The sequence below is a fragment of the Acanthamoeba castellanii genome (genome assembly GCF_000313135.1).
Source record: "Acanthamoeba castellanii str. Neff unplaced genomic scaffold scf7180000084722, whole genome shotgun sequence".
Classification (NCBI taxonomy): Eukaryota; Discosea; order Longamoebia; family Acanthamoebidae; genus Acanthamoeba; species Acanthamoeba castellanii.
The window spans coordinates 116,223-137,980 of record NW_004457490.1 but is presented as its reverse complement, the minus strand read 5'-3'; the positions used below and the strand labels follow the sequence as shown (position 1 = coordinate 137,980).

Below are 21,758 nucleotides of genomic sequence, written 5' to 3'. Positions count from 1 at the left end.
CGATATCACATTTTCCTGTGCCTTATGTCCAAAAATATGAAAACACAACGTTGCCTCTGACCTGCTTTGGCTATGACTGCAACCCTCTCCACAAGGACGAGAAACGAGCCACGATGAACAAAGTTGGCCTTCTTCAGCCGACCCTTGTTTCTTGTGTTGTGTTTTCAAGTTGTGTGCTAGAATTGATGATCTTTCGAACCTCACTGGCTTGCAGGCTGCTCTGCGTCCACTCGATCGGCAGCAACTGCAGCTGCTGCAGCTGAGTCGTCCCTCGGGGTCTGCCGGGGCTTGCTGGGCCACTTGTCCACGCCCCAGATGCGCCGGCCCAGAGGGCTGAGGACGGGGGGCGCGTGTATCTCCTTCTCCCTGTCCTTCGTCTTGGCCTGTCCTCTCACCGCATTGCCTGAACTCCCCGACACACGACACACGACACACACCACCGCACGCACGCCTATGTCAGGAAAGGTGTGGGACAGAATTAGTCTGCGGCGTTTGGTGCCTGTGGAGTAGTGGGTGGGCTTCTCGCCGGACTGCGTGGCGGCGAAGGCCACCTTGCGGTAGAACCGGTGGTCCTTGGCGATCTCGGGCGTGACGAAGGGTCCGTCTAGGGCCAGGAAGCGCACGAAGGCCTGCAGCCGCCAGAGGCCCGGGATGGTGTTCTGGCCGCCGTTGTGCGGGAGGCAGCTGTTCCACACGACGAGGTCCCCCTTTTTGAGCGGCACCTCGATCACGTGGTCGCGGGCGTACTCCTTGTCGGCGAAGCTGACGAACATGGAGTGCGGGATGCGGTTGTCGCCAAACTCACCACTCTCGAATCGCCGCTTGTAGTCGGCGATCACTTCTGGCTTGTGGAAGCCTTAAACCGCACACGCACACGCACACACAACACACACACACGAGCACCACAGCATACAGCACACCACACAACTCGTGAGTTGAACAGTTAGAAACGGCAAACGCGATGAACAGAGTAGAAGTCTATGTACCAGGAATGCAGAAGAAGCCGCCACCGCCCACGGGGCAGTCGGCAAGGCAGATCCCGCCCTGGATCTCGGGGTAGGCTTCGGAGCGCTTCCAGAAGTTCCAGTCCGTGTGCACCGGCAGCCCTTCGTTCGTGCCCACGTTCCCGTCCTCGTCCTAATGATGACGTTGATGACGAAAGTCATGAGCACTCCTTGGTCTTCTTCTACTTCTGCTTCTTCCACAATCCTAGGAGACGACAGACGTACGTATTTGGTGGGCTTGACGCTGACGCGGTCGATGCTAACGCACAGCTTGTGGGTCTCGTAGAGCTGGGCAAAGACCGAGTAGACGTGCGGGTGCTGGCGCAGCTCGTACAGGCCCGGCACATGCCACAGGTCGACGCAGCTGTGCATGGGCAGCTTGGCCCAGGGCTTCTCTGCCTCTGGAGCCGACGACGGGTCGTCAGTTGAATTGTGTAGAACTAGTTGAAGTAGTAGAAGATTAAAACGAACCAGGCTTGAGGCCGAAGAAGCTGTCGAGTCGCTCCCAGGTCTCTGCGACGATGCTATCGCAGAGCTGGGGCTCCACCACGCCGGGCACGACGAGGTAGCCGTCGGCGTCGTATTGTCGCAGCTGCTCGTCGTTGAGCGGGAGGCTCAGCACGGCCGGCTCGATGGCCGCCGCCTTGCACACCCTCTCCTCCCTCGATCGCTCTATTTGCATCGTCTCCTCTCCTTCCGTTGTTTGTTTGATTTACAATCACGCACTGGTGGTCTGCGTCCAGCTGTGTAGGGCACAGTATTCTGAGCCATTTCTCAGCTCTTGTTCACCTCACGCCGAATGGCTCATGCACTCTGTTCGCACGAGCTCAGACCGCAGCGAAGGCGAAGAAGATGGCGCCAACAAGCAGAGCACTTGGGCGTTGGGAGTGAAGCAATCAGCTGGGTGGCCGTTTTGAAGCATTTCCTCACGCCATTTTCCCTCCTTGTGCACAAGGAAAACATATTTTCAAATGAAATCATTTGGCGGGAAAGTGTTCCGAGAACCGTTGAACAGTAGCTGTGGGCGACAGCAAGAGCTCATCTTGACTCACTGCCGAACAGCTGGCGTACGAGAAGGACCGAACATGGGCATCAAGGGATTGACACAGCTCATAGGCGATACCTGCCCCGAGGCGCTGAAGGAAACCGAAGTGAAGCACTACTTCGGCCGCAAGGTGGCAATTGACGCCTCCATGGCCCTCTACGCGTTCTTGATTTCCATCCGCCCGGACACCGGCATATGGCTTACCGATGAGGCCGGCGAAACCACGAGGTGCGCTCTAGACTTCACGTTAATCTTGCTGATTTTATTTGTTGCTTAATTTATTAATTATTATATTAATTCGTCTTTGCAGCCACTTGATGGGCATCTGGTCACGCACGCTGCGCTTGATCGCCTACGGAATCAAGCCGGTGTACGTTTTCGATGGTCGCCCGCCGGTGATGAAGGGCACCGAGCTCAAGAAGCGGTCTGCCAAGAAGAAGGAGGCCGAGCAGGGCCTGGAGGAGGCCACCGAGCTCGGCGACACCGAGACCATGCGCAAGCTGGAGAAGCGTACCGTGCACGTCACGCCCAAGCACAACGAAGAGTGCAAGAAGCTGCTCCGCCTCATGGGCATCCCCGTGGTCGAGGCGCCCACCGAAGCCGAGGCCCAGTGCGCCGAGCTGTGCCGCGCGGGCAAAGTCTTTGCCACCGGGTCCGAGGACATGGACTCGCTCACCTTTGCCACGCCCATTCTCCTCCGCCACCTCAACTACGCCGAGGCCCAGAAGAAGCCCATCATCGAGATCGATCTCGAGAAGGGTACCCTTCACCAGGCGCCCAGGCCGGGCCCTCTTCTTTCTTTGGCATTCTACTCACACGTGCGCCGCACTACTTTTTTCTAATGATCATCAGTGCTCAAGGGGTTTGGCATGACGATGGAGCAGTTCATCGATTTGTGTATCCTGGCCGGCTGCGACTACTGTGACACAATCCGAGGTGCGACGCGCGCTCTCTCTCTTCTGCAAAGCGCATTCAATCAACTGAGCGTCGACATGAACTGCTTACCGTACGATCCGCATGTGACGGTCGACAGGTATTGGCCCGAAGCGAGCGCTGGAGATGATCCGGAAGTACGGCTCCATCGAGGGCACTCTCAAGAACCTCGACAAGGCCAAGTATCCGCTCCCCGAGCCATTCCCCTACGAGGCCGTCCGCGAGCTCTTCAAGCACCCCGACGTACACCTTTCATCCTCTGTGTGTGCCGTGTGTGTCGTGTGTGTCGTGTGTGCCGTGTGTGTGTCGTATCCTGTTGTTGCGTGTGTCGTGTGGTATGTGCGTGCGCCTGACATGTCGTTGCTGCCTCAGGTCACGCCTGGGGACCAGGTGGAGCTCAAGTGGGGCGAGCCGGACGAGGAGGGCCTGCTGCAGTATCTGGTCAAGGAGAAGCAGTTCAACGAGGAGCGCGTGCGCAAGGGCATTGAGAAGCTGAAGAAGGCGCGCGGCTCCGCCGTGCAGGGCCGGCTCGACGGCTTCGTCGCCAACATGGGCAAGGCCACCTCGTCGCCGCAGAAGAAGAAGGAGGACCCCAAGGGCAAGGGCGTCGCCGGCCGTGGCCGGGGTCGAGGCAAGCCCGCCGCCGCGGCCCGCGGCAAACCTGCGGCCAGGGGCAGAGGCGCATCGTCATCGTCTTCTTCGAGATCCACGTCGACATCAACATCGAAGTCAACTTCGGCTTCTTCGGCCAAGAGGATCAAGACCGAGGAGAAGGCGGAGGAGAAGGGGAAGATGAAGCAGGAGGAGACCGAGGAGGAAGCGCGGTACGAGGACGCCGGCGAGAAGGAGGCTGCCGCAGGCACCGAAGAAGGAGCCGACGATACCGACGCCAAGGTGGAGCTCGGCAAGAGGAAGAGATGATGAGCGCGGCTGTGCTCCGCCTTGTCGGCAGAGCGGTTTTTCGACGAAATATCTGGCATTCCACATTCCGACTAAACAATATTTGAAAGGAATGCTTGGCATTTTATTATTTCGGGCGCACGGAAGAGGCCCACAAGCAATCTAGAAACAACTGCACAAACGAACAACAACAGCAGCACAGTAAATCATGTCTGGCACGTCGCCCCTACACACGATGGCTTGCACGATGTGCCCCGGGCGAACAACATCAACATCTTTACAGAAGAAGTAGATTTCGCGCACTGGTGGGCAAGCCCGCGGCCGAAGCGGTGCGTGCCGTCCAGGCCGCTTTGCCCGAAGTGACCAACGTGCAGGTCGTGCCGCCGGACACTTTTGTCACCATGGACTACCGCACGGACCGCGCCCGCGTGTACGTCGACGAAGCCGGCCAAGTGACCAACGTCGTCCGCGGCTGAATCCAGAGAACCCCAATGTAACACTCAATCTTTTGATTGGCAAACGTAGAGTAATGATGTTGATGTTGTAGAGTGGATGACGCTACACGCGCACGATGTAGACGGACAGGGTGCGTGCTCGACGCAGTGGAGTACGACGCTGCCCACCTGAGCGAGGTGGTGGAGCCTGGTGGCGCGGTGGCCCAGCATCATGAGGTCGGGCCGCTCTCGCTCGGCCACCTCGCACAGCTTCTCGCGCGGGTCGCCCGACTCGACCACCACGCTGGCCTGCACCCCTCGCTTTGTCAGTTCGCCCTTGAAGTCCTCAAGCATCTCTGTGCGTGCGTACGTCCGGTCAGCCCACCGCACACGCACACGCACACACGACCGCACACGCACGACCGCGCAAAGGAGGAATGACCTTGCGTGTCTTTGATGATGTGCTTGTTGGCCTTGTCCAACACCTGAAGGTCAAAGTCCACGCGCAGCACGTTGATGACCTTACTGCGGCGGTAGGTCTCCGCGACGCCCACGAGCAACACGTGCGGCTCGTCCTCACCTCCAGCCTTACTTGCCTGAAGGTTGGGAACAAAGCACAACATCAACGTTAAGAAGAAGCACTCTGCAGATGGATGGATGCATGAGGGTTGACGACCATCTCAAGGCAACGTTGGAAGATCTGCGAGAGATGCGCACGAGCGCACACAGAGTTAATCTTCAATGTTTCTACAGGCCTGGCGAGGAGCTCGCACCTTAGGGGCATCATCTGATGAGTCCAGGCACACCATGTATCGCACCATTTCTGCAATTCGCTTGCGCTGAGTTCAATCTTCAATAATCAAATCGCAACCCCATCTCGAGCTCGTGGACAAGGGGGTGGCATGAAGAGAGAAAGCCAACTGAAACAAAACTGAAACTTGCCCCTTATACCCGGCACGTCGACAGCTCGCAAAACTGTCTTGTTACAGTTACGCGCTCGCTACCAAGATGAAGGCCTTGGCGGTGTTGATGTGCATCGGCCTGTTGGCCGTGGCTACTCATGGCATGGGCCACATTCCCACCCCCTTCGGAATGATGCCTGAGACTTGGTACCGAGGCTGACCCCCGGCACAACGTCACCCCCCCCCCAACCCGGTATTCACCTTCATCTTCTTCTCTGTCCTCTAGCGTCCACAGAGTGAGGAGCGGCGCCACAATCCGCGAGGTCGAGGGCGGCGTCCACGTCGCTCATCCTGAAGGAGACGTTCATGTGCGTTTTTTATCTCCTATTATTCTTTTATTTATTATTTACTATTCATATTATTATTTTTACCAATAAATAAATAATTTTACAGCTGCCTACGCGCCCCGAGTGCGTGGCGTGGCTGAAGGAGCGCATGGCCGCGACCGAGGCCCGCCTGAGCCAGAGCAGCCAGCCCGCCGGTTCCGACGTCCCGACCGAGACCTTCCCGCCCTCCAACGGTTCGCCGTCTCGTCCCGCCATGCCCTCTACTTGGCCTCACCTTCCGTGTGCGTGTGCGGTGGTGCGTGTGCGTGTGCTCTTGCGGCGGGGTAGGTTGGTTGGACTACGTCGGCTACTACCCGTCGCAGCTCGTGCACTACTTCTCGTACGCGCACCGACCCTTCCCGCTTGCCCCCTCCCTCCCCTATCGCGCATAGCTCATGCGCGCACTCTGCGCAGAGGTCGCTACACCGTGCCTCAGACGCCCAAGAACATGGGAGGCCTCCTCTACTGGTTCATCGGCAGCGAGAACTTCCAGACCGGTGTACGGGACCCACACGCACACGCACACGCACACGCACACCACACAACACACAACACACGCACGCGCAAAAACAACGCTCACTATTTGGCCACGTAGTACTGACGCGAGTCTTGCTGGCGCTGCAGATTGGCGTGACCATCCTGCAGCCCGTTTTGACGTACTACACGAACGGGTGGACCTTCTCCTCTTGGAACTGTTGCCCTCAAGGTGTGTGACCAGCTCCGCCCCCTAATTCATGAAAAGAGAGACTTCAAGATGGCGCTACGCCCAAGGCGATGAGCTGCTCACACGACTCGTGTGTATGTGCAGGCCAGGCGCACCAATCGACTCCGATTTCGGGTTTTGGCCCGGGAGATGTCTTGGACGGCGTCATCGACCAGTCCGGCGGTACGCTCGCGGGCTGTTTGTTTCCTGCTCTTCTCTTTCCCCCCGCTCTGATCGTCTTCATTTTTTCTTTTCTCTCTCTTCGTTCTTTTTTGTTTACAGATAACTGGGTGGTCTACTCGAGCTTCGGAAGGCAGTCCACGCAGCTGACCGTGCCCGATGCCGGTACGCTGTGATTTCCAACCAGCCTCCGATGTGTGCGCTCCGGCTTAACGACCAACGCGCATGGTGACACGCGCAGGGCGAAAGTTCAACTGGGTCGATGTGACGCTGGAGACCTATGACGTTACTGATTGCGCCCAGTTTGCCTCTGGCCCCGTCTCCTTCTACGACATGAAGCTCGTGGTACGCCACGGCGATCTTTCTTTTGTTCGTGACCACACACCACTTGGCTTCTTCACGCGCGATTCGCGTTTTTTTCTTTTCTTGTGCGTGTCCGCAGTTGAGCGATGGTTCCAGCGTGCCTCCCGTGTGGCAGCTCAACTCGCCCGCCAGCACCAAATGCAACGGCACGCTGACCGTCAACAGCCCCTTCTCCGTCACCATTCGGCACAACTGAGCTCCCCCCCTCTCGAAGAAGGCCGCTTGCCATTTTGTGGTTTTAGAGAATGTTGATTTTTCATGAGCAAGAAAGAGCTAGTAGTCGTAGCCAAAGAGCTTCTCGAGCGAGACGATGCGGCCGTCGCGCACCTTGACGAGCGTGAACGACGACCCCGTCTTCGTCGCCTCCGTCAGCCATTGCCTGCATGACCGCGTGAGTGAATGCGCGTGGAGTGCCACTGCGTGCTGACCATGCAGTTACCTCTGGTGGGTGTAGGGGAACGCCTGGCCGTCGAACCAGATGTGCAGATGCCCGGCGATCACGCCCCAGTACTTGTCTTGCTGGCCGTTCGCCATCATGAGCTTCAGGATCTGCGTCTTGTCCTGTCGGGTTCGCGTGTGTCGTGCGTGTCGCGTGACAGGCGCGTTGCGTGTGTGTCGTGTGTGTCGTGTGTGTGTGTCGTGTGTGTCGTGTGAATGTCAATGGCATCGGACGGTAGGAAATCGACATGGAGCACATGGGTCGGACCTCGTAGGAGAACGAGTAGATGATCTCGGGGATGTAGATGGGCATGGCAAAGGGGTGGTGCTGGAGGAAGACGACGGTCTTGTTGTCGTTCTTCAACGCCTCAAGCCTGACAAGGATTTTCACAAAGCGTGCGGCCAATCAGAATCAAACTTTCAAGAGCTGTGCCGATGTAGTGTGAAGGACAGGGCACCTTTGCTGGAGCCAAGGGTAGGTGCCGCCGGGAAAGTTCTGCAGCGCCGCGCCCGGCCAGCCGCCCTTGTAGCCCAACTGGCTCACCGCATGCGCTCTGCAGCAGTCCCAAGCACCCGCGCACAGCGCACAGGTGAGTCATTCAGTGGCGGATGGCTGAGTGGTTTTGACACACCTGCTGATCCAGTCGAGCCCATAGAACACAAAGTTGTCGTACTGCAATTCCCAATTCTGTGTGACACGCACGACACACACACACACCACACACACACACCCAACGAGGTGAGCAGATCAGTGCTTCGGGGTGCGTGTGGGGGGACATACCTGGAACCAGGAGTTGATATTGTGCTCGGGGTTGTACGTCGTCTTGTTGTTGTAGCTGTAGCGCGCCGCCGGAATACCAGGATCGGCCAGCACGTCGCCAAACGTCGCAGCGAACTTGAAGTCGCCTGCGTTGTTGCCCGCCGCCGCCCAATCGTCCGGTGAACCCAATCGAACTCGGCCGCACACGCACACGCACACGCACCACCGCACACGCACACGCGCGGAGGAAAGCAAAGTGGAGGGAACCGGTACCGGTCGGGTAGGGCTCCTCGTAGGTGGAGTTGTAGCTCCAGATGTCGTGGTTCCCAAAGACAGGCAGGTAGGGCACCTTGAGGTGGGACAGCACCTCCTTGGCCTTGGTCCACTGCTCCGGCATGGCCGAGTTCGTGATGTCTCCTGCACGCGCCAACAGCACACGCACCACCGCGCACGGGTTAGCGCCGGTCGGTGAAACAGAGAGTCGAAGCAGGTTAAGTGTCGCTTGCCTGTGATGAAGACCATCTTAATGTTCTCCTGTCGTGTGAGGTTGTTGATCTTCTCGATCGCCACGCGATTGAGCCAGGGCGCCTGGTGTTTTGAACCACTCGACATTTGAGCTCAATCAAAGAACGAACAAAGCGAAATGCGAGGAGGAGAACGAAAAGAAGAAGAAGAATGGGACGTGTGTGCCCGCGCGCGCGCCGTACGTTGTCACTCTCCTGGCCGATGTGCATGTCCGAAGATACGACGAAGGCCCAGGCGTCGCTCTGCAGCTCCTGATCCTGGTTGTGGCGTGGGCCAGCGCTCGCAGACTGCTGCTTCACCTCGCTCTCGCTCCTCGCCTGTTTAAAATGATGTTAATACCAGCGTCGCACACGCACACGACACCCAACGCGACGCACATGACACACGCGTGGAAGAGGAACGGGACCTGGCGTGCGCTGTTGTTGATCGCAATAGCCAAGCAGGGCGCACGCCTGTTGGGGCTGCTGCCTCTTGACGATGATCTCGTAGAACTCCAGACCATTCGAGTCCACGTACAAGAGTTATGGAGTCATTGTTTTGCATTATTTTTAAATGATAAAGAGGATTTAAAAATAGTTTATATAATTACTGTTTCATTTATATTATAAATAAAAGAATAGGATAATTAAAAGAATAAATAAATAAATAAATAAATTCTGTGTTTAGGGACAGTGTAGAGGATATGATGTACTGGCAGAAGCCGATGAGCCAGCCGTCATCGGCGAAGAAGCGAACGCAGAGATCATCCATCTCGCGATGAAATTGGGTTTCTCCCATCGATCGGTTGTAGTTCAAGATGGGCACGATTTCCTTGACCAGCTCCTCGCACACGTCGCATTCCCACGAGGGCGACGGCGCCAGGTGCCCGCCCTCCCCTCCATCACTTCCCTCTTCCTCGATCGCGAACGTGTGCCGCAGATGTTCAAATCTCTCGTGGGCCGCCAACGAGATTTGTTTCTTCTCCGTTTGGGCGCTCACGAAACCAAAGAGCGAAAGGCAAAGAACGAAGACGAAGACGAAGGCGAGGCCAGAACGCTTCTCCATCTTTTGGTCAGTTGTGAACATACAACACAACAAGTGTCCACGCCGTCAAACTCGTCAAACACTGCAATACGGCTGAGGTGGACCAATCAGCCTGGCTGACCTGTACAGTAGCGCAAGTGACGCTAGCTGGACTTGAAGGTGGTGAGGAGGCCCCAGTGATCAGAGATAAGAGCTGGCCGGGGACGATGGGCGTCTTGCCCACAATGCTGATCTTCGACGCCCGCCACCCGACCTTGGATTCAGCGTCACTCGGTCTGCCGGCAGATGAGAGAGTCAGCCATTTTTGATGATACCACCATTGGCACTCAAAAAGGTGGCTTGGTGGTACCGAGGCGCGCAGCAAAGTTGGGCATGGTGGTGCTGGCGGCGTGGTGGTTGATGGTACTGTCAAAGGTGGTGCCGGGGTCGGTGGGATGCAGCTCATGCCACACGTCCGTGTAGCCGTTGGATTCGATCGCCTTCTGTTGATGATCAATCACGCAGCGAGCCACAAGGTGAACACTTCGTCCACTCCTATAGGTAGACGAACCTACCTCCTCGCGCTTGAACAAGAAGTTGAAGTCGCCGACGATGACCGAGGTGTCGTGGTCGGGCCCACCCTGGAGTCCAAGAAGCCCAGCTGCTCCATTCGCGGCTTCCAATCGTTGGCCTCGCTCGTGAGGTGGACCGAGCTGAGCGCAAAGCTCTGTTCCGCTCCACCTGCGTTGTTTGGAGTGGACCGTCGTGGTAAGCAATCACACATGACCGCACTCCGGGGGAGCTGGGCGATACCTGGAGCGCAGAACCTCCAGGACCCGGTGGTGACCTTCCTCCCCGAATAGGGCATGTCGCTGGAGATCAGCGAGGCGAAGGGTATCTTGGACAGGATCAGGGTCTTGTAGGTCGAGCACTGGCCCTCAAATCCGCTCACGGAGAAGTGCCGCCTGGTGTGAGGCTTCATCACCAAAACCGACGCAGCCAGCGCAAAGACGTCAAGAATGGTTCGACCACGAACCTGACGTAGGGATGGGCATGGAGCTGTTCGAGGTGCTTGGGCGTGGCCTCCTGCAGTGCCGCGATGTCGACCTTCTCCTGCTCGAGGATGGACACCAGCGCGCCCATTCTGGATGGGCGGATGGACACCAGATAAGCACCCACTCGCACACTCTACATTCCAAGCACATTCCAGCACATACGCCACCATGTGTACCTCTGGTCAAGGAAGTCCTGTTGGATCCACACATTGAAGGTCAAGACCCTCAGCTTCGGTGGCAGGGTGCCGGCGCTCTGTATTGCCGTAGAGGGAGAATAAGTAATTGCTTTAATTAAAAACTAAATAAAATGAATAAAACGTGGTAGATACCGAGGCAGGGTCACAGGGGACCCACTGGTCCGAGCTAGGGTCGAAGCGACGTGCGGGGATGCTGGTCGCGCGTAGCTTGGTGAGGTCGACAGTGGAGTAGGCGTTGAGTTCCTTGAGCAGCGATGGTGGCTCCTTCGGCTTGTCTACTTTGCGCAACCGGCTCCTGCTCAGCTGGTCCGCCAGGCTCATCTCTGGTCTGTCTTGTCGTAGTCTTGGTTTGTGCTTCTCTTCTTGTTTGTAGCAACCAAGCTATGGTGCTCAACTTTCACCGCTTTCCTATTTTTGCAAAGAATGTGAGCTATGAGGCAGAAAAGAAATTCGGAATAAAATCAGAAAGAGAAAAAGCTTCGACAAAGAAGACGGCCGCTGAAAAAACGGCAGCAGAGGAGCTGTGCGGCACAGTAGTGCCAGAGAGGAGGAGATTGCGATGAACGCGCCACAGCAGACACAGGAAATGGAGAGCGTGCGCTCGTGGCACCTCATGCGCCAGGAGGAGCTGCGCATTGAAGTCGACAAAGATGTGAAAATCACGCTCAAGGCACGCCACCATCGTTATTTATTTCTTTATTTCTTTTCTTTTAAATCTGATTTATTGGTCTGCGGTGTGGTGTAGATGACGGACGGCACGGGCGAGATATTCGGCACGGAGCTGGCGAAGGACCGAGCCTACACGTTCACCCGGTGCAAGTTCGCCCTCTTCTCGTGGCACGGCTGCACCATCGAAGTGACGGGCCAGTGCCACGCCTACGTGGGCAAGGAGACGCCCATGAACGCCTACATGAACGTCCACGGCATGCTCGAGGAGATGCGCGACATGGCCGAGCGGACGGACAAGCAGGGCCCGCGGGTGATGATCGTCGGCCCGACCGACACCGGCAAGTCGTCCCTCAGCCGCATCCTCGCATCCTACGCCGCTCGGCTCGGGCGCACACCCACCGTCGTCGACCTCGACGTGGGCCAAGTACGAAGCCCACTCTGCCGCTCGTTTTGGGCCATTGCTTGGGATCGCTGACGTCACTGCGTTGTGTGTCGTGTCGTGTATCGTGTCGTGTCGTGTCGTGTCGTGGCCATCGTTGTGTTGTGTTGTGTTGTGGTGCCGTGTTGTGTTCAGGGTTCTTCGGTGCCTGGCATGATCGCCTCTTTGCCAATCGAGAAGCCTGTTGACGTGTCTGTACGTTGGGTTTATTAAACGAACGGCTCGGCTCAACACTTGGTGGTGGTGGTGGCGATGAGGCCTCAGCAGCGGTTCTGACGTTTGGCCATTGTGAATGCAGGAGGGCTACGAGTTCGCGACGCCGCTCGTGTACTGGTACGGCGACGTGACGCCCGGCAGCAACCCCGACCTCTACAAGCTGCAGGTCAGCAACCTCCTGCGAGACATCAACCGCCGCATGGAGCTCAATCAAGCAGGTAGCCAACCATCATCAATCATCATCCTCTTCGGCATCATCACCATCATGTTGTCTGCTCTTTATTCTTTTGTCATCAACTCATTCGACTTTCTTTGGTTGTGGTGGCCCAACCCAGCATCGGTCGGTGGGCTGATCGTGAACACGTGCGGGTGGATCGACGGCGTCGGGTACGAACTCATCCGACAGGCCATCGACGCCACCAGGGCGACCGTCGTCCTCGTCCTCGACAACGAGCGACTCTACTCGGACCTCCAGCAGGACCTCTCCCAGGTCCAGGACAGGAGAACACGTACGCGCTCGCCTGGCCATTTTTAGTTTTATTTTTCCTCCACTGCACGGCGTGTCGTGTGTTAGACCCAACCATGGGCTCTACTTTCTTCCGGACAGAGGTGATCAAGTTGTACAAATCTGGTGGCGTCGTGACCCGAGATCCCAACTTCAGACGTCAGGTACTCCACCCCATCTGCCGTGTGTCGTGTCGTGTCGTGTGCGCGTCGTGTGCGCGTCGTGTGCGTCGTGTGTGCTGGGTAGGTGGAGGCTAACGCCAATGTGCAGACGCGGGTGGACAAGATTAGGGAGTACTTCTATGGACCCAGCGGCGACCTGAGCCCGCACTCGACGCTCATCGACTTTGCCGATATCTCGATCTACCGCATCGGCGGCGGTCCGCGCGCGCCATCGTCCGCCCTGCCCATCGGCGCCGAGCGCACCATCACGCCCACCAAGCTGGTCGAGGTCCAGCCCTCCCAGGAGATCGTGCACTCCATCATCGGCGTCTCGCACGCCAAGACGCCCGAGGCCCTGCTCGAAACCAACCTCGCGGGCTTCCTGTACATGTACGCACCACCTGCCTCTCTCTAAGAGTGGTGTTGTATCGTTCTTATGACACACGTCACAACGCTAACGCACGTGTGCGTGACGCTCCCTCGCAACAATGCAACGCACACACCACACAGCACGGACGTCAACGTGGAGAAGAAGAAGCTCACCGTGCTGGCCCCTTGCCCCGGACCTCTCCCCAGCCGCTTTGTCGTCGTGGGCGCCCTCAAGTGGTACGAGTGAAGAAGCCAGCTCGCCGGCTTCTTTTCTTGTTTTATTTGAACCGACTACAACTGCCCGCGCGGAAAAGCACTGCTTTGGAAGGTGCACACTTTTTTGGGGGTCCTGTGCTCTTCTTCTTCTTTTTGAGTGTGTTCTTCTTGAGTTGCAGACCTTGGTGGCGTCCATACCCGGCTGATGGGTTTCCCCGCGCGTAGCTTTTGCCAAAGTGAGCTACAAGTGTGTGGAGCGCACCTGGGGTTCCGTGGTGGTGAACACGGCGCAGCAGCTCGGCAAAAGGCGAAGAGCTCCCGCAGTTCCAGGGCGCACCACGTGCAGCTGCCAATTGCCGATGACGCGGTTGACCAGGGTAAAGACCAGCAAGATCACCCCAGGAAAGCGGCAGCACAAGACGAGGACGAGGCTGTTTCGTGTGTTGGTTGGTTGGAGTGCCTGGCGTCATTCCCGCTCACACGACACTACGCTACAAGCAACGGCAGCACGGCTCATTGTCTTCTTCTCTACTGCCTCTGCTTTCGCTTGGAACTCTCTCTTCTCTCTCTCTCTCTCTCTACTGTAGTACGGGCATGGCGGCCTCCTCGAACCTCGATGAAATGGCCGAGCTTCTGCTGAGCCTTGCGGGTCCTCCACCCTCTTCTACTTCCCCGTACGCGTCCGAATCTTCTTCATCTTCGAAGGCTGCAGAAAAAGATGGCACAAGACCTCGCTTCTCTTCATCCTCAACGATGGCGGCGCCCCTCAACGCGTAGACGACCATCGGCCCGCAGCAGCGGGTCACCAAAAGAGGAAGCGCTCGAGCTTCAATACGGCGACTACGATGAGCGAGGAGGCCCAAGAGGACGGCCCAGTCGAAGGAGGCAACACCACCACTATCACCACCACCTCCCCCACGAGGCGGAAGAAGAAAAGCAGGTCCTCTTCCACCGCTACTTCAGCATCAACATCAACCACCGCTACGCGTTCCACGTCGCCCGCCGGAACTGCCGCCCGCACGTCGACGACAAAACGTAGCGCCACACCCCCAGAAACGGCCCCTAGGAGTCGTGCTCGCCGGAACCAGGGCCGCCACGACGAGACCACCTCCTCCACCTCGAGCCGCCAAGACAAGCACGCAGCCGGCAGCTCACCCCCGACGTCCACTTCTTCATCTTCTTCATCGTCTCTTCATCTTTCCTTCTCCTCCTCTGACTTGCGCCCCGCACCCCCGCGGGGGTCTTCTCAGCCAACGGTGGCCCCTGGGCGAGATGCCATCGTCGATGTGTCGAGCAACCTTGCGACGTCGTTCGGTCACGTGAACGTTCCCGCGCTTTCGTTGCACGACACGCAACGACACCCAGAGCCGCCGCACGTCGGAGCACAGCGCCAACAGCTGCGGTTGCCCTGGGATTGGAACCACTTCGGTCTGCCGGTCAGCACCGCCGGTGGTGCCGGGCTTGACTTTCTCGCTCCTCCGCCGCTGCAGCCCTCTTCTTCTTCATGGCCGCTGCCGGCGACGACGCACCACCAGCTCGGCCAGCACATGCACGTGCCCACGTCCGTGGCCATCGCGGCGCCCTTTCACCACCCGACGACCGTCGTGCCCTCGTCCGCGTCGTCGCCTCCGCTCTCGTCGTCCCTGTCGCCGCCCACGACCCCGGTCGGCCTGTCGACCGCGTACGGGCTGCCCGCGCCCGGCCTGGCCGTACCACCACCACCTGCGGTACCTGCCCGGCCATCGCCGCCGCTGCAGGCGGTGATGGTGGCCGAGCTCGCCGACGCCGAGGAGGCTGTGCGTAGGCGGCAGAAGCACCTGCAGCAGCAGCGCGAGCTTCTTCTCCAACAGCTGAGCCAGGGCAAGGCCTCCGCCGCCGGCGGTGGTCATCGCTCCCGCGACCACGACCGCGACCAGCACAGCAGCTCCCGGCGGCCGCGGCGAAGCGCCGGAGCAGCCGAAGATCGAAGCAGCCGGCGCCGGGTCGGGACTCGCCTGCTGGCACTCGCCCAGCGCGGAAGACGCAGCGGAAGCGAAGCCGCAGCCCCGCCGAGGTGGCCACCACTACGCCGGAGGAGGACGTGGTGGAGCGACAACCGAAGCGTCGGCCGCCGAGCCCCGCCTCGCGAGCTCCTCCACCGCCGCCACCAACGATCGACACTGCCGCGCCGCCCGCCCAGCCACAGCCGCAGTTGCCGTCGCTCCACCACTTCTTGCTATCGCTCGACGTCCTCCCGCCTACCACCACCACGCCGCACTCGGCCTTGGCTCACCACCCGCAGGCCCTGCCGTCGCCCTCGGCGCTCCACCTCCACCGACACCCACAGCCGCAGCCGCAGCCGTACCACCAGCACCAGGGCGACCAGGCCTGGCCGCAGCAGTACCATCAGGTCGACCATGGAGGCCTCCGTGGCTTCCCTCTCAACCAAAGCCTGCCCCTCGAGCTCCTTCCGACGACGGCCACGATCGGCGCGGCGCGGTCGAGGCCCATCGACGGAGGAGCGTGGAGCTGGCCGCCCTTGGCAGGCCCTGGCCATAGCGTTTGTTTGGTGGTGTCCAACAATGTAATATGTACATAAACATATATTTATGATGATGATGATATGTTGAAATGGAGCTGACGTGTAGAAGTGGGGGTTGGAACTTCGCACATAAGGGGACTTGCTTGTTCGGCGCGCTGGTCGGCCGAACGTCTCGCCTCGTTCTTCTCGGCGCAAGCGGCGGCCAATCGCCGAGTGCTGCAAAGAGGCCACACAAAACTGAGCGCAGGCAAAGCACACAACCAACACCAAACGAAACACAACACAACACATTAACAAAACAAAACCAACAAACCTCACATGTCCACCAAAGTGTTCGTAAGCGGCGGTTCTGGCTACATTGGCCTGCAGGTCACTGTCCCCTCCACTTTTTATCACCTTTATTGCTAATAATAAAATAAATAAAAAGTGCAAATTTTTATTAAAAATTATTGTAAATACTCTCTTGGCCAGGTGGCGAGAGCCTTCAGGCGCAATGGGTACCGCGTGTACGCCCTGGTGCGAGGGGAGGACAAGGCCGCAGCCCTCCGTCGGGACGAGATCATTCCCGTCCTCGGGTACGCCGCCCTTTTCGTTTTTCGTCCACGGCCACGCTGCGCAGTGGGTCGTGATTGAACAAGGACGACGACACGCAACACAGAGACCTGAGCAAGCCGGAGACCTACATCGAGTACGTCAAGCAAGCGTCCGTCATCGTCGACAACGTGTACGACACCTCAGAGGCCCAGCCCGGCCGTTCCAACAAGCAGCTGCTCGATCTTGTCGTCGAGGTAGCGACACGGCACACACCGCACACACGACACACAACACACGACACACACGACACACGACACACGACACACACGACACATGCCACACGCCACACGCCACACGCCACGCCCGCATTGATTGTGTGGTCCTGGTGATGTCAGACGGCCGAGCAAGGTTGGCACCAAAAGAAGACGTTCATCTACACGTCGGGCGTGCTGGTGTACGGCGACCGCCCGGAGGAGGTGGTCGACGAGACCACGCCGGTCAACCCGCACCCGCTCATCCAGTGGCGCATCGACCACGAGAAGGCGGTGGTGGGCCAGGACAAGATCAACGGCGTCGTCATCCGCCCGAGCTTCGTCTACGGCTACTCGGGCAGCTTCTCCTCCTACCTCTTCAACATCACCGGCGACACCCTGGTCATCCGCGGTACTCACGCACACGCACACGCACACGCACACGCACACGCACACGCACACGCACACAACACAACCGCACACGCAACACGCAACACGCACACACTGACGTGGCCCAACCGACAGGAAAGCGCGAGCGCAAGTGGTCGTGGGTGCATGTGGACGACCTGGCCCAGGCCTACGTGTTGGCGGTGCAGAAGATTCACGCGGCCAAGGGCGAGGTCTTCAACATCGCCTCGCCCACCAGCTCGCCCACGTGGGAGGAGCTCAATCAGCGCGCCGCCAAGCTCGTGGGCTTCGCCGGCACCATCACCTACTAGCCGGCTGGTGACGATTTCTGGAGCCAGTTCATCGACGCCACGGTGGTGGTCAACCCGAAGAAGGCCGTCGACGTGCTGGGCTGGCGGCCGCACCACCTGGGCCTCGTCGAGGAGCTCCCGCTGCTCTACGAGACCATCAAGGCCTTCCAGCCGCCCAAGTGATCATCACCATCTCAACATGTAGAGTCTCAAAGGCGAACGTTGTTCAGGTGGACCGCGTGAACACACACACACACGAAAAAAGCAGCGACTGATGCCTAGTTCGACGGGCATACTGTGATCTGCTCGCAGAGCTTGGCTGTGTTTTTGACAGAAGTGTGTGCGTGTGCGTGCGAGTGCGAGTGTGAGTGGGTGTGAGTGTGCGAGTGAGCGTGCGTCCTGGTTGGAGGCCTGCATGTGGAAAAGGTGGACGTACCGCCGTTTTCACCGTCGAGAATCTGAGTGATGATCCAGGGCAGGTAAGTCGCCACCAAGTTGACGCATTGGGCGGCCAGGAAGGCGGGGGCCACTTTGCAGACGCGGTCGAGGGCGTTGGTGATCTCCTGCTCCGTAGCGTTCGTGGACAGATAGGCCTCGGCGTATGTCACCACCAACTCGCACACTGCGCCCACACCAAACATCAAAAGAGGAAAAAACAAATTAACTTTTTAATAATCATCATCATCTTGTTGAGCGTACGCGGGCAGAGGTAGTTGTCGGGTGGTGGTGCGGTGGCCTCGGTAGCGACCTTCTTGGCGCTGGCGAACGAGAAGCTGCAAACCATGCAGAACAACAAAACGGCGACGAACTTCATCTTTGCTTCGAGTTGTGTGGTGTTGGAGAGGCTGCAGTCCTTTTCCTTGATGAAAAGACATTACAACCAAAAGAAGACTGCTTCACCTCAAGGTGGCGGATGACGTCATCTAACAGTTGTGCCCCCAGGACCCCTGGTGGCCTTCATGAAGCGGGGACAAGGGTGGAGAGGATGGCCTGCAGGCGCTGGAGGACGATCTCGTTGCGCGACCGACATGAGTCGGCGTTGTAGGGCGGGTCGATCGAGGCCACGCCGGCCATCACCACAATCACGCCGCCCTTCTCCTCGGCGTGCGGGATCAGGGCCTGTTCAACAATGGTAGACGTGGGTGAGACTTGATGATGATAGTGATGATGATGGTGAAGGCAGAGAAAGGGGAGAAGAAGGACCTTCTCGAGCAGCTGCTGCACGACGGCCTTGCGGTGTTGGAAGTTTGTGGTGGTGTAGGCGGTGGCGGTGGTGGTGGTCGACTCGGCTTGAGCTGGTGGCGGGTGCGTGAATAGACGGCTCGCGTCTCCGTCGAGCGCCATCGGCGCTCGCTCACTCCCAACTGCGCACACGCTCAGCAGTCAGAGAGAGAGATGCAGCACGACACGACACACGCACGGACGCACAAGCCTCGCAGGGAAGCAAGTCGTACATTGAACGGCCGTGATGGCATGAGCGAACGCCACCACACGCTCTACGCGATAGTCTACCCGCTAATCGCGCAGATGATGGCAAAAAAATCGATTCAGTAATTTAATCTTGAGAACGTATGCGGTGGTGGAGTTGGGGGGAGGCACCTTATCGAGAGTAGCTGCTGGGGGTGCTGGTCGCAGGATCATGAGGTGGTGCAGCTCGGGATCGACTGAGTAGAGGAAGCCCTCGATTGGCGCCTGGCTTCCCTTCAGCTGAACCGTGACTTTGCAGCCCAGCCTATCGATCCATTCCTGCGGTGTGGTTGCTGCCCACCACGGCTCCATCCAATCGATCTGCTTAACTCAGCCTTGCTCGCTTCGATCTTTTTCACCACCTTTTCCTTCCACACAGCAGCCAACCACTACAAGGCCAGCATCAAGCCACGTTGATGATGGTGAACAGGAAAACAGTGTATAAACAGTATCAACAACATTGCATGTGTGCGTGTGTGCGTGTGCGATCGCCGTGTGCGTGTGTGTAGGGTTAGAGCTCCTCCTTGCCGGCGGCCTTGGTGGCAGTTGGCGTGGTGGAGGTGGTGTCGAGGAGGATGTCGGCCGGCCACTGGCAGCCCTTCCACTGCCGCTCGAACTCGTCCTCGTTCCAGAAGTCCTGCCACCTCTTGATGCGGTACTCCTCGTCGTAGTCGATCACGGCGATGCCCTGCCAGGTCATGCGGCACGACACGTCCTTCACGATGAGCAGGATGGTGCGCGGGAAGGCCACGGTGAAGCCCGAGATCGTGGTCGGCCCCGACACGAAGGCCTCCACCTGGTCGAAGCCCGAGAAGAAGCGATCCCTCTCGCAGTGGTTGTACATCGGGCGCTGGCCCTTGATCACGTGCGCTGCAGCGGTGGTGTGCACGTCAGCTAAATAAAATAATTATTGTATTCAGCTTGCTGAATTGTTTATTATTTTATTTATTTATTTATATTTACGTTTGATTAGAATTTATAATTTTATTTAGACCAAAAAATGAAAGAAAGTGGCGTACGTTTGGTTTCTACGGCGGACTTGTTGCGAGCGCCGGCGGGAGACGACCACACGCCGTCATCGATGAAGAGATCGACGAAGCGACGGCAGTTGATGGGCTTGCCGCTCAGGCCACGCTCCCAATCGCGCAGGGCCAGCTTGATGTTCTCCTCGTGCGTCAGTGCAGGATCGCGCGCCGCCTCCACGGTAGTGGCAAACGCAAGCATGGAGATGAGGGCCAGAAGGCTCATCAGCACCAGTGCAGACGAGATGCGAGTGTGAATGAACGCCATCTTTTATGTGCAGTAACTTTAATTTCCCACAGATTGTGCCAGCGATGTGGAAGCAGGACTGCCAGTGTGCAAGTGGCTCGGTCGGGCACTGAGGCGCTGACGTCACTCGGCAGATTAATGTAACTCCGAAATTTCGAAGTGTAAAATAAAAGAAATGGAAAGGAAATTGCAAAACAATTAATTGCAAGCGATGGCCAACGTGAGGCTGACCCACAAGCACAGCTCACGCGCCGATTGGAGGCGGTGCGCACTGCCCGGCCCACTTCCCCCTCTTTTTTCATGAACCAAAAGTAGGTTGACTTATCTCTTCTGGTGATGCCTTCTCGTAGGTTGCGGCGCAGGTGGGGGCGGTGCAGGAGGCGGTGGCCCGGCAGGCACGGGACGTGGCGGGACTGGCCGAAGCCACGGAGGAGCACCAGGCCTTCCTCCGCGCGTGGCGCGATCTGCTGCAGGCCCAGGTCTCCGCCCACAGCGCGACCACTCCCCAAGAAGCCGAAGCAGCCCATAAACAAGTCTGAACACAAGTATTTTTATTTATATTTGTTTACCGCTCTCTTGCTCAGTTGTCGGCGTCGGCCTGGAGCAGCAGGTCCATGGTGAGCGTCTTGGGGAGGCCGATGATGGTTTCCCTCTCGCCCTCCAGCGGCCCCAGGTAGTCCGCCATGAGTTCTGCGTATACGAATGCGTCAGTGTTTGTTAGTGTCAATGCCCACATGCTGTAGTACGTGGCTGGAGTGGCGCGTTAAGTTGGCGGTACCGATGGCGAAGCCGCCGGCGCACCACAGCACGTCGCCCTGGCGGATGAGGGCGTCCATGGCCTCCTCCGGGAGCGGCTTGAAGTGCTGCACGGCTTTGGCCACACCGCTGACCCGCTTGCCTGCATTCATGCGTGCGTGTCGTGCGATCAAGCAAAAGGACATGTGTTGCGTGCGGCGCACACGATGCATCGTCAGCTCAACATCTCCTCGTCTTCCTCTTCGAGCGACCGAGGGAGGGAAGAGAAGTAGGTCGAACCGGTTTTGGTGTTGGTGACGGCGACGCCGACGATGGCCTCGGCCGGGTGGCTCGCGTAGCTGCGCAGGAACTCGCGGCACTGGGCCTCGTCTTCGGGCTTCTCTCGCACCTGCCCCTCGCAGACGATCACCTGGTCCGACGTGATCACCAGCGCCTCCTCCGGTACCTGGCAGAGAATTAAATAATTAATAAATAAACAATACACAAATAAACAAATAAGAAATGATTGATGATAAATGTTGACAAATAAAAGATGCAGCAGTTGCGAGAGGGTGAGGTACTTGAGGAAGGACGGCATCGGCCTTGGCGTCGGCAAGGAGGCGGACGAGCTCGGAGGGGTCCGGGTGGCGTATGGCCTTTTCGTCGATGTCTGGGCTCACGGTGCGGGCTATGGCGAGGCCCAGACCCTCCTCCACCACCGCCCGCCGCCACTTGGAAGACGAACCCAACACCACCGGCAACCTCAGCGTCGCGGCCATGTGACCGCAAAAGAAAAAAGGAACAGAAAAGAAGCGGAAAAGAAATGCACGCAGAAAAAGAGCGACGCGTGAAATTTTTATTTTGATTTTGTGATAAAACAA

The 21,758-nt window shown here is 58.2% G+C and overlaps 13 protein-coding genes and 1 pseudogene across 13 annotated transcripts; 6 read left to right on the top strand and 8 right to left on the bottom strand.

Annotated features, from left to right (window-relative positions):
- Nucleotides 1–200: 200 nt before the first annotated feature.
- On the bottom strand, nucleotides 201–1,686 carry ACA1_155270 (PhytanoylCoA dioxygenase (PhyH) superfamily protein; the record flags this gene model as incomplete). Its single annotated transcript, XM_004340571.1, has 5 exons — nucleotides 201–383; nucleotides 450–856; nucleotides 987–1,137; nucleotides 1,230–1,405; nucleotides 1,476–1,686. The coding sequence occupies 5 exons, from the start codon at nucleotides 1,684–1,686 to the stop codon at nucleotides 201–203; spliced, it is 1,128 nt and encodes a 375-aa protein (XP_004340619.1).
- A 511-nt stretch (nucleotides 1,687–2,197) lies between these two features.
- Nucleotides 2,198–3,903, top strand: ACA1_155260 (XPG Iregion domain containing protein; the record flags this gene model as incomplete). The annotated part of the gene is made up of 5 exons (XM_004340570.1): nucleotides 2,198–2,277; nucleotides 2,360–2,808; nucleotides 2,902–2,985; nucleotides 3,083–3,225; nucleotides 3,355–3,903. The coding sequence occupies 5 exons, from the start codon at nucleotides 2,198–2,200 to the stop codon at nucleotides 3,901–3,903; spliced, it is 1,305 nt and encodes a 434-aa protein (XP_004340618.1).
- A 537-nt stretch (nucleotides 3,904–4,440) lies between these two features.
- ACA1_155250 lies at nucleotides 4,441–5,137 on the bottom strand (annotated as a pseudogene).
- A 187-nt stretch (nucleotides 5,138–5,324) lies between these two features.
- ACA1_155240 (uncharacterized protein) lies at nucleotides 5,325–7,046 on the top strand (the record flags this gene model as incomplete). The annotated part of the gene is made up of 10 exons (XM_004340569.1): nucleotides 5,325–5,425; nucleotides 5,505–5,586; nucleotides 5,672–5,798; nucleotides 5,893–5,944; nucleotides 6,019–6,103; nucleotides 6,229–6,310; nucleotides 6,413–6,490; nucleotides 6,590–6,652; nucleotides 6,729–6,832; nucleotides 6,930–7,046. 10 exons carry the CDS (start codon nucleotides 5,325–5,327, stop codon nucleotides 7,044–7,046), a joined length of 891 nt encoding a protein of 296 aa, XP_004340617.1.
- Nucleotides 7,047–7,123: 77 nt separating this feature from the next.
- ACA1_155230 (uncharacterized protein) lies at nucleotides 7,124–9,617 on the bottom strand (the record flags this gene model as incomplete). The annotated part of the gene is made up of 11 exons (XM_004340568.1): nucleotides 7,124–7,229; nucleotides 7,290–7,411; nucleotides 7,557–7,662; nucleotides 7,747–7,842; nucleotides 7,921–7,976; nucleotides 8,070–8,242; nucleotides 8,322–8,465; nucleotides 8,501–8,636; nucleotides 8,756–8,890; nucleotides 8,975–9,064; nucleotides 9,309–9,617. The coding sequence occupies 11 exons, from the start codon at nucleotides 9,615–9,617 to the stop codon at nucleotides 7,124–7,126; spliced, it is 1,473 nt and encodes a 490-aa protein (XP_004340616.1).
- Nucleotides 9,618–9,862: 245 nt separating this feature from the next.
- Nucleotides 9,863–11,148, bottom strand: ACA1_155220 (uncharacterized protein; the record flags this gene model as incomplete). Its single annotated transcript, XM_004340567.1, has 7 exons — nucleotides 9,863–9,871; nucleotides 9,946–10,078; nucleotides 10,151–10,316; nucleotides 10,389–10,540; nucleotides 10,612–10,719; nucleotides 10,807–10,883; nucleotides 10,960–11,148. 7 exons carry the CDS (start codon nucleotides 11,146–11,148, stop codon nucleotides 9,863–9,865), a joined length of 834 nt encoding a protein of 277 aa, XP_004340615.1.
- Nucleotides 11,149–11,386: 238 nt separating this feature from the next.
- Nucleotides 11,387–13,433, top strand: ACA1_155210 (premRNA cleavage complex subunit; the record flags this gene model as incomplete). Its single annotated transcript, XM_004340566.1, has 8 exons — nucleotides 11,387–11,479; nucleotides 11,573–11,920; nucleotides 12,071–12,130; nucleotides 12,234–12,369; nucleotides 12,487–12,660; nucleotides 12,759–12,820; nucleotides 12,903–13,207; nucleotides 13,328–13,433. The coding sequence occupies 8 exons, from the start codon at nucleotides 11,387–11,389 to the stop codon at nucleotides 13,431–13,433; spliced, it is 1,284 nt and encodes a 427-aa protein (XP_004340614.1).
- A 1,516-nt stretch (nucleotides 13,434–14,949) lies between these two features.
- ACA1_155200 (uncharacterized protein) lies at nucleotides 14,950–15,980 on the top strand (the record flags this gene model as incomplete). The annotated part of the gene is made up of 3 exons (XM_004340565.1): nucleotides 14,950–15,111; nucleotides 15,160–15,283; nucleotides 15,319–15,980. 3 exons carry the CDS (start codon nucleotides 14,950–14,952, stop codon nucleotides 15,978–15,980), a joined length of 948 nt encoding a protein of 315 aa, XP_004340613.1.
- A 261-nt stretch (nucleotides 15,981–16,241) lies between these two features.
- ACA1_155190 (NAD dependent epimerase/dehydratase superfamily protein) lies at nucleotides 16,242–17,589 on the top strand (the record flags this gene model as incomplete). Its single annotated transcript, XM_004340564.1, has 6 exons — nucleotides 16,242–16,292; nucleotides 16,395–16,498; nucleotides 16,582–16,711; nucleotides 16,853–17,120; nucleotides 17,234–17,397; nucleotides 17,428–17,589. The coding sequence occupies 6 exons, from the start codon at nucleotides 16,242–16,244 to the stop codon at nucleotides 17,587–17,589; spliced, it is 879 nt and encodes a 292-aa protein (XP_004340612.1).
- A 95-nt stretch (nucleotides 17,590–17,684) lies between these two features.
- On the bottom strand, nucleotides 17,685–18,220 carry ACA1_155180 (saposin B domain containing protein; the record flags this gene model as incomplete). The annotated part of the gene is made up of 3 exons (XM_004340563.1): nucleotides 17,685–17,725; nucleotides 17,843–18,028; nucleotides 18,106–18,220. The coding sequence occupies 3 exons, from the start codon at nucleotides 18,218–18,220 to the stop codon at nucleotides 17,685–17,687; spliced, it is 342 nt and encodes a 113-aa protein (XP_004340611.1).
- A 143-nt stretch (nucleotides 18,221–18,363) lies between these two features.
- ACA1_155170 (uncharacterized protein) lies at nucleotides 18,364–19,185 on the bottom strand (the record flags this gene model as incomplete). Its single annotated transcript, XM_004340562.1, has 4 exons — nucleotides 18,364–18,525; nucleotides 18,610–18,701; nucleotides 18,861–18,921; nucleotides 19,006–19,185. The coding sequence occupies 4 exons, from the start codon at nucleotides 19,183–19,185 to the stop codon at nucleotides 18,364–18,366; spliced, it is 495 nt and encodes a 164-aa protein (XP_004340610.1).
- Nucleotides 19,186–19,384: 199 nt separating this feature from the next.
- ACA1_155160 (uncharacterized protein) lies at nucleotides 19,385–20,163 on the bottom strand (the record flags this gene model as incomplete). The annotated part of the gene is made up of 2 exons (XM_004340561.1): nucleotides 19,385–19,743; nucleotides 19,893–20,163. The coding sequence occupies 2 exons, from the start codon at nucleotides 20,161–20,163 to the stop codon at nucleotides 19,385–19,387; spliced, it is 630 nt and encodes a 209-aa protein (XP_004340609.1).
- A 190-nt stretch (nucleotides 20,164–20,353) lies between these two features.
- On the top strand, nucleotides 20,354–20,763 carry ACA1_155150 (uncharacterized protein; the record flags this gene model as incomplete). The annotated part of the gene is made up of 2 exons (XM_004340560.1): nucleotides 20,354–20,406; nucleotides 20,520–20,763. 2 exons carry the CDS (start codon nucleotides 20,354–20,356, stop codon nucleotides 20,761–20,763), a joined length of 297 nt encoding a protein of 98 aa, XP_004340608.1.
- Nucleotides 20,723–21,656, bottom strand: ACA1_155140 (Maflike protein; the record flags this gene model as incomplete). Its single annotated transcript, XM_004340559.1, has 4 exons — nucleotides 20,723–20,832; nucleotides 20,921–21,040; nucleotides 21,178–21,343; nucleotides 21,459–21,656. The coding sequence occupies 4 exons, from the start codon at nucleotides 21,654–21,656 to the stop codon at nucleotides 20,723–20,725; spliced, it is 594 nt and encodes a 197-aa protein (XP_004340607.1).
- Between the last annotated feature and the right edge of the window lie 102 nt (nucleotides 21,657–21,758).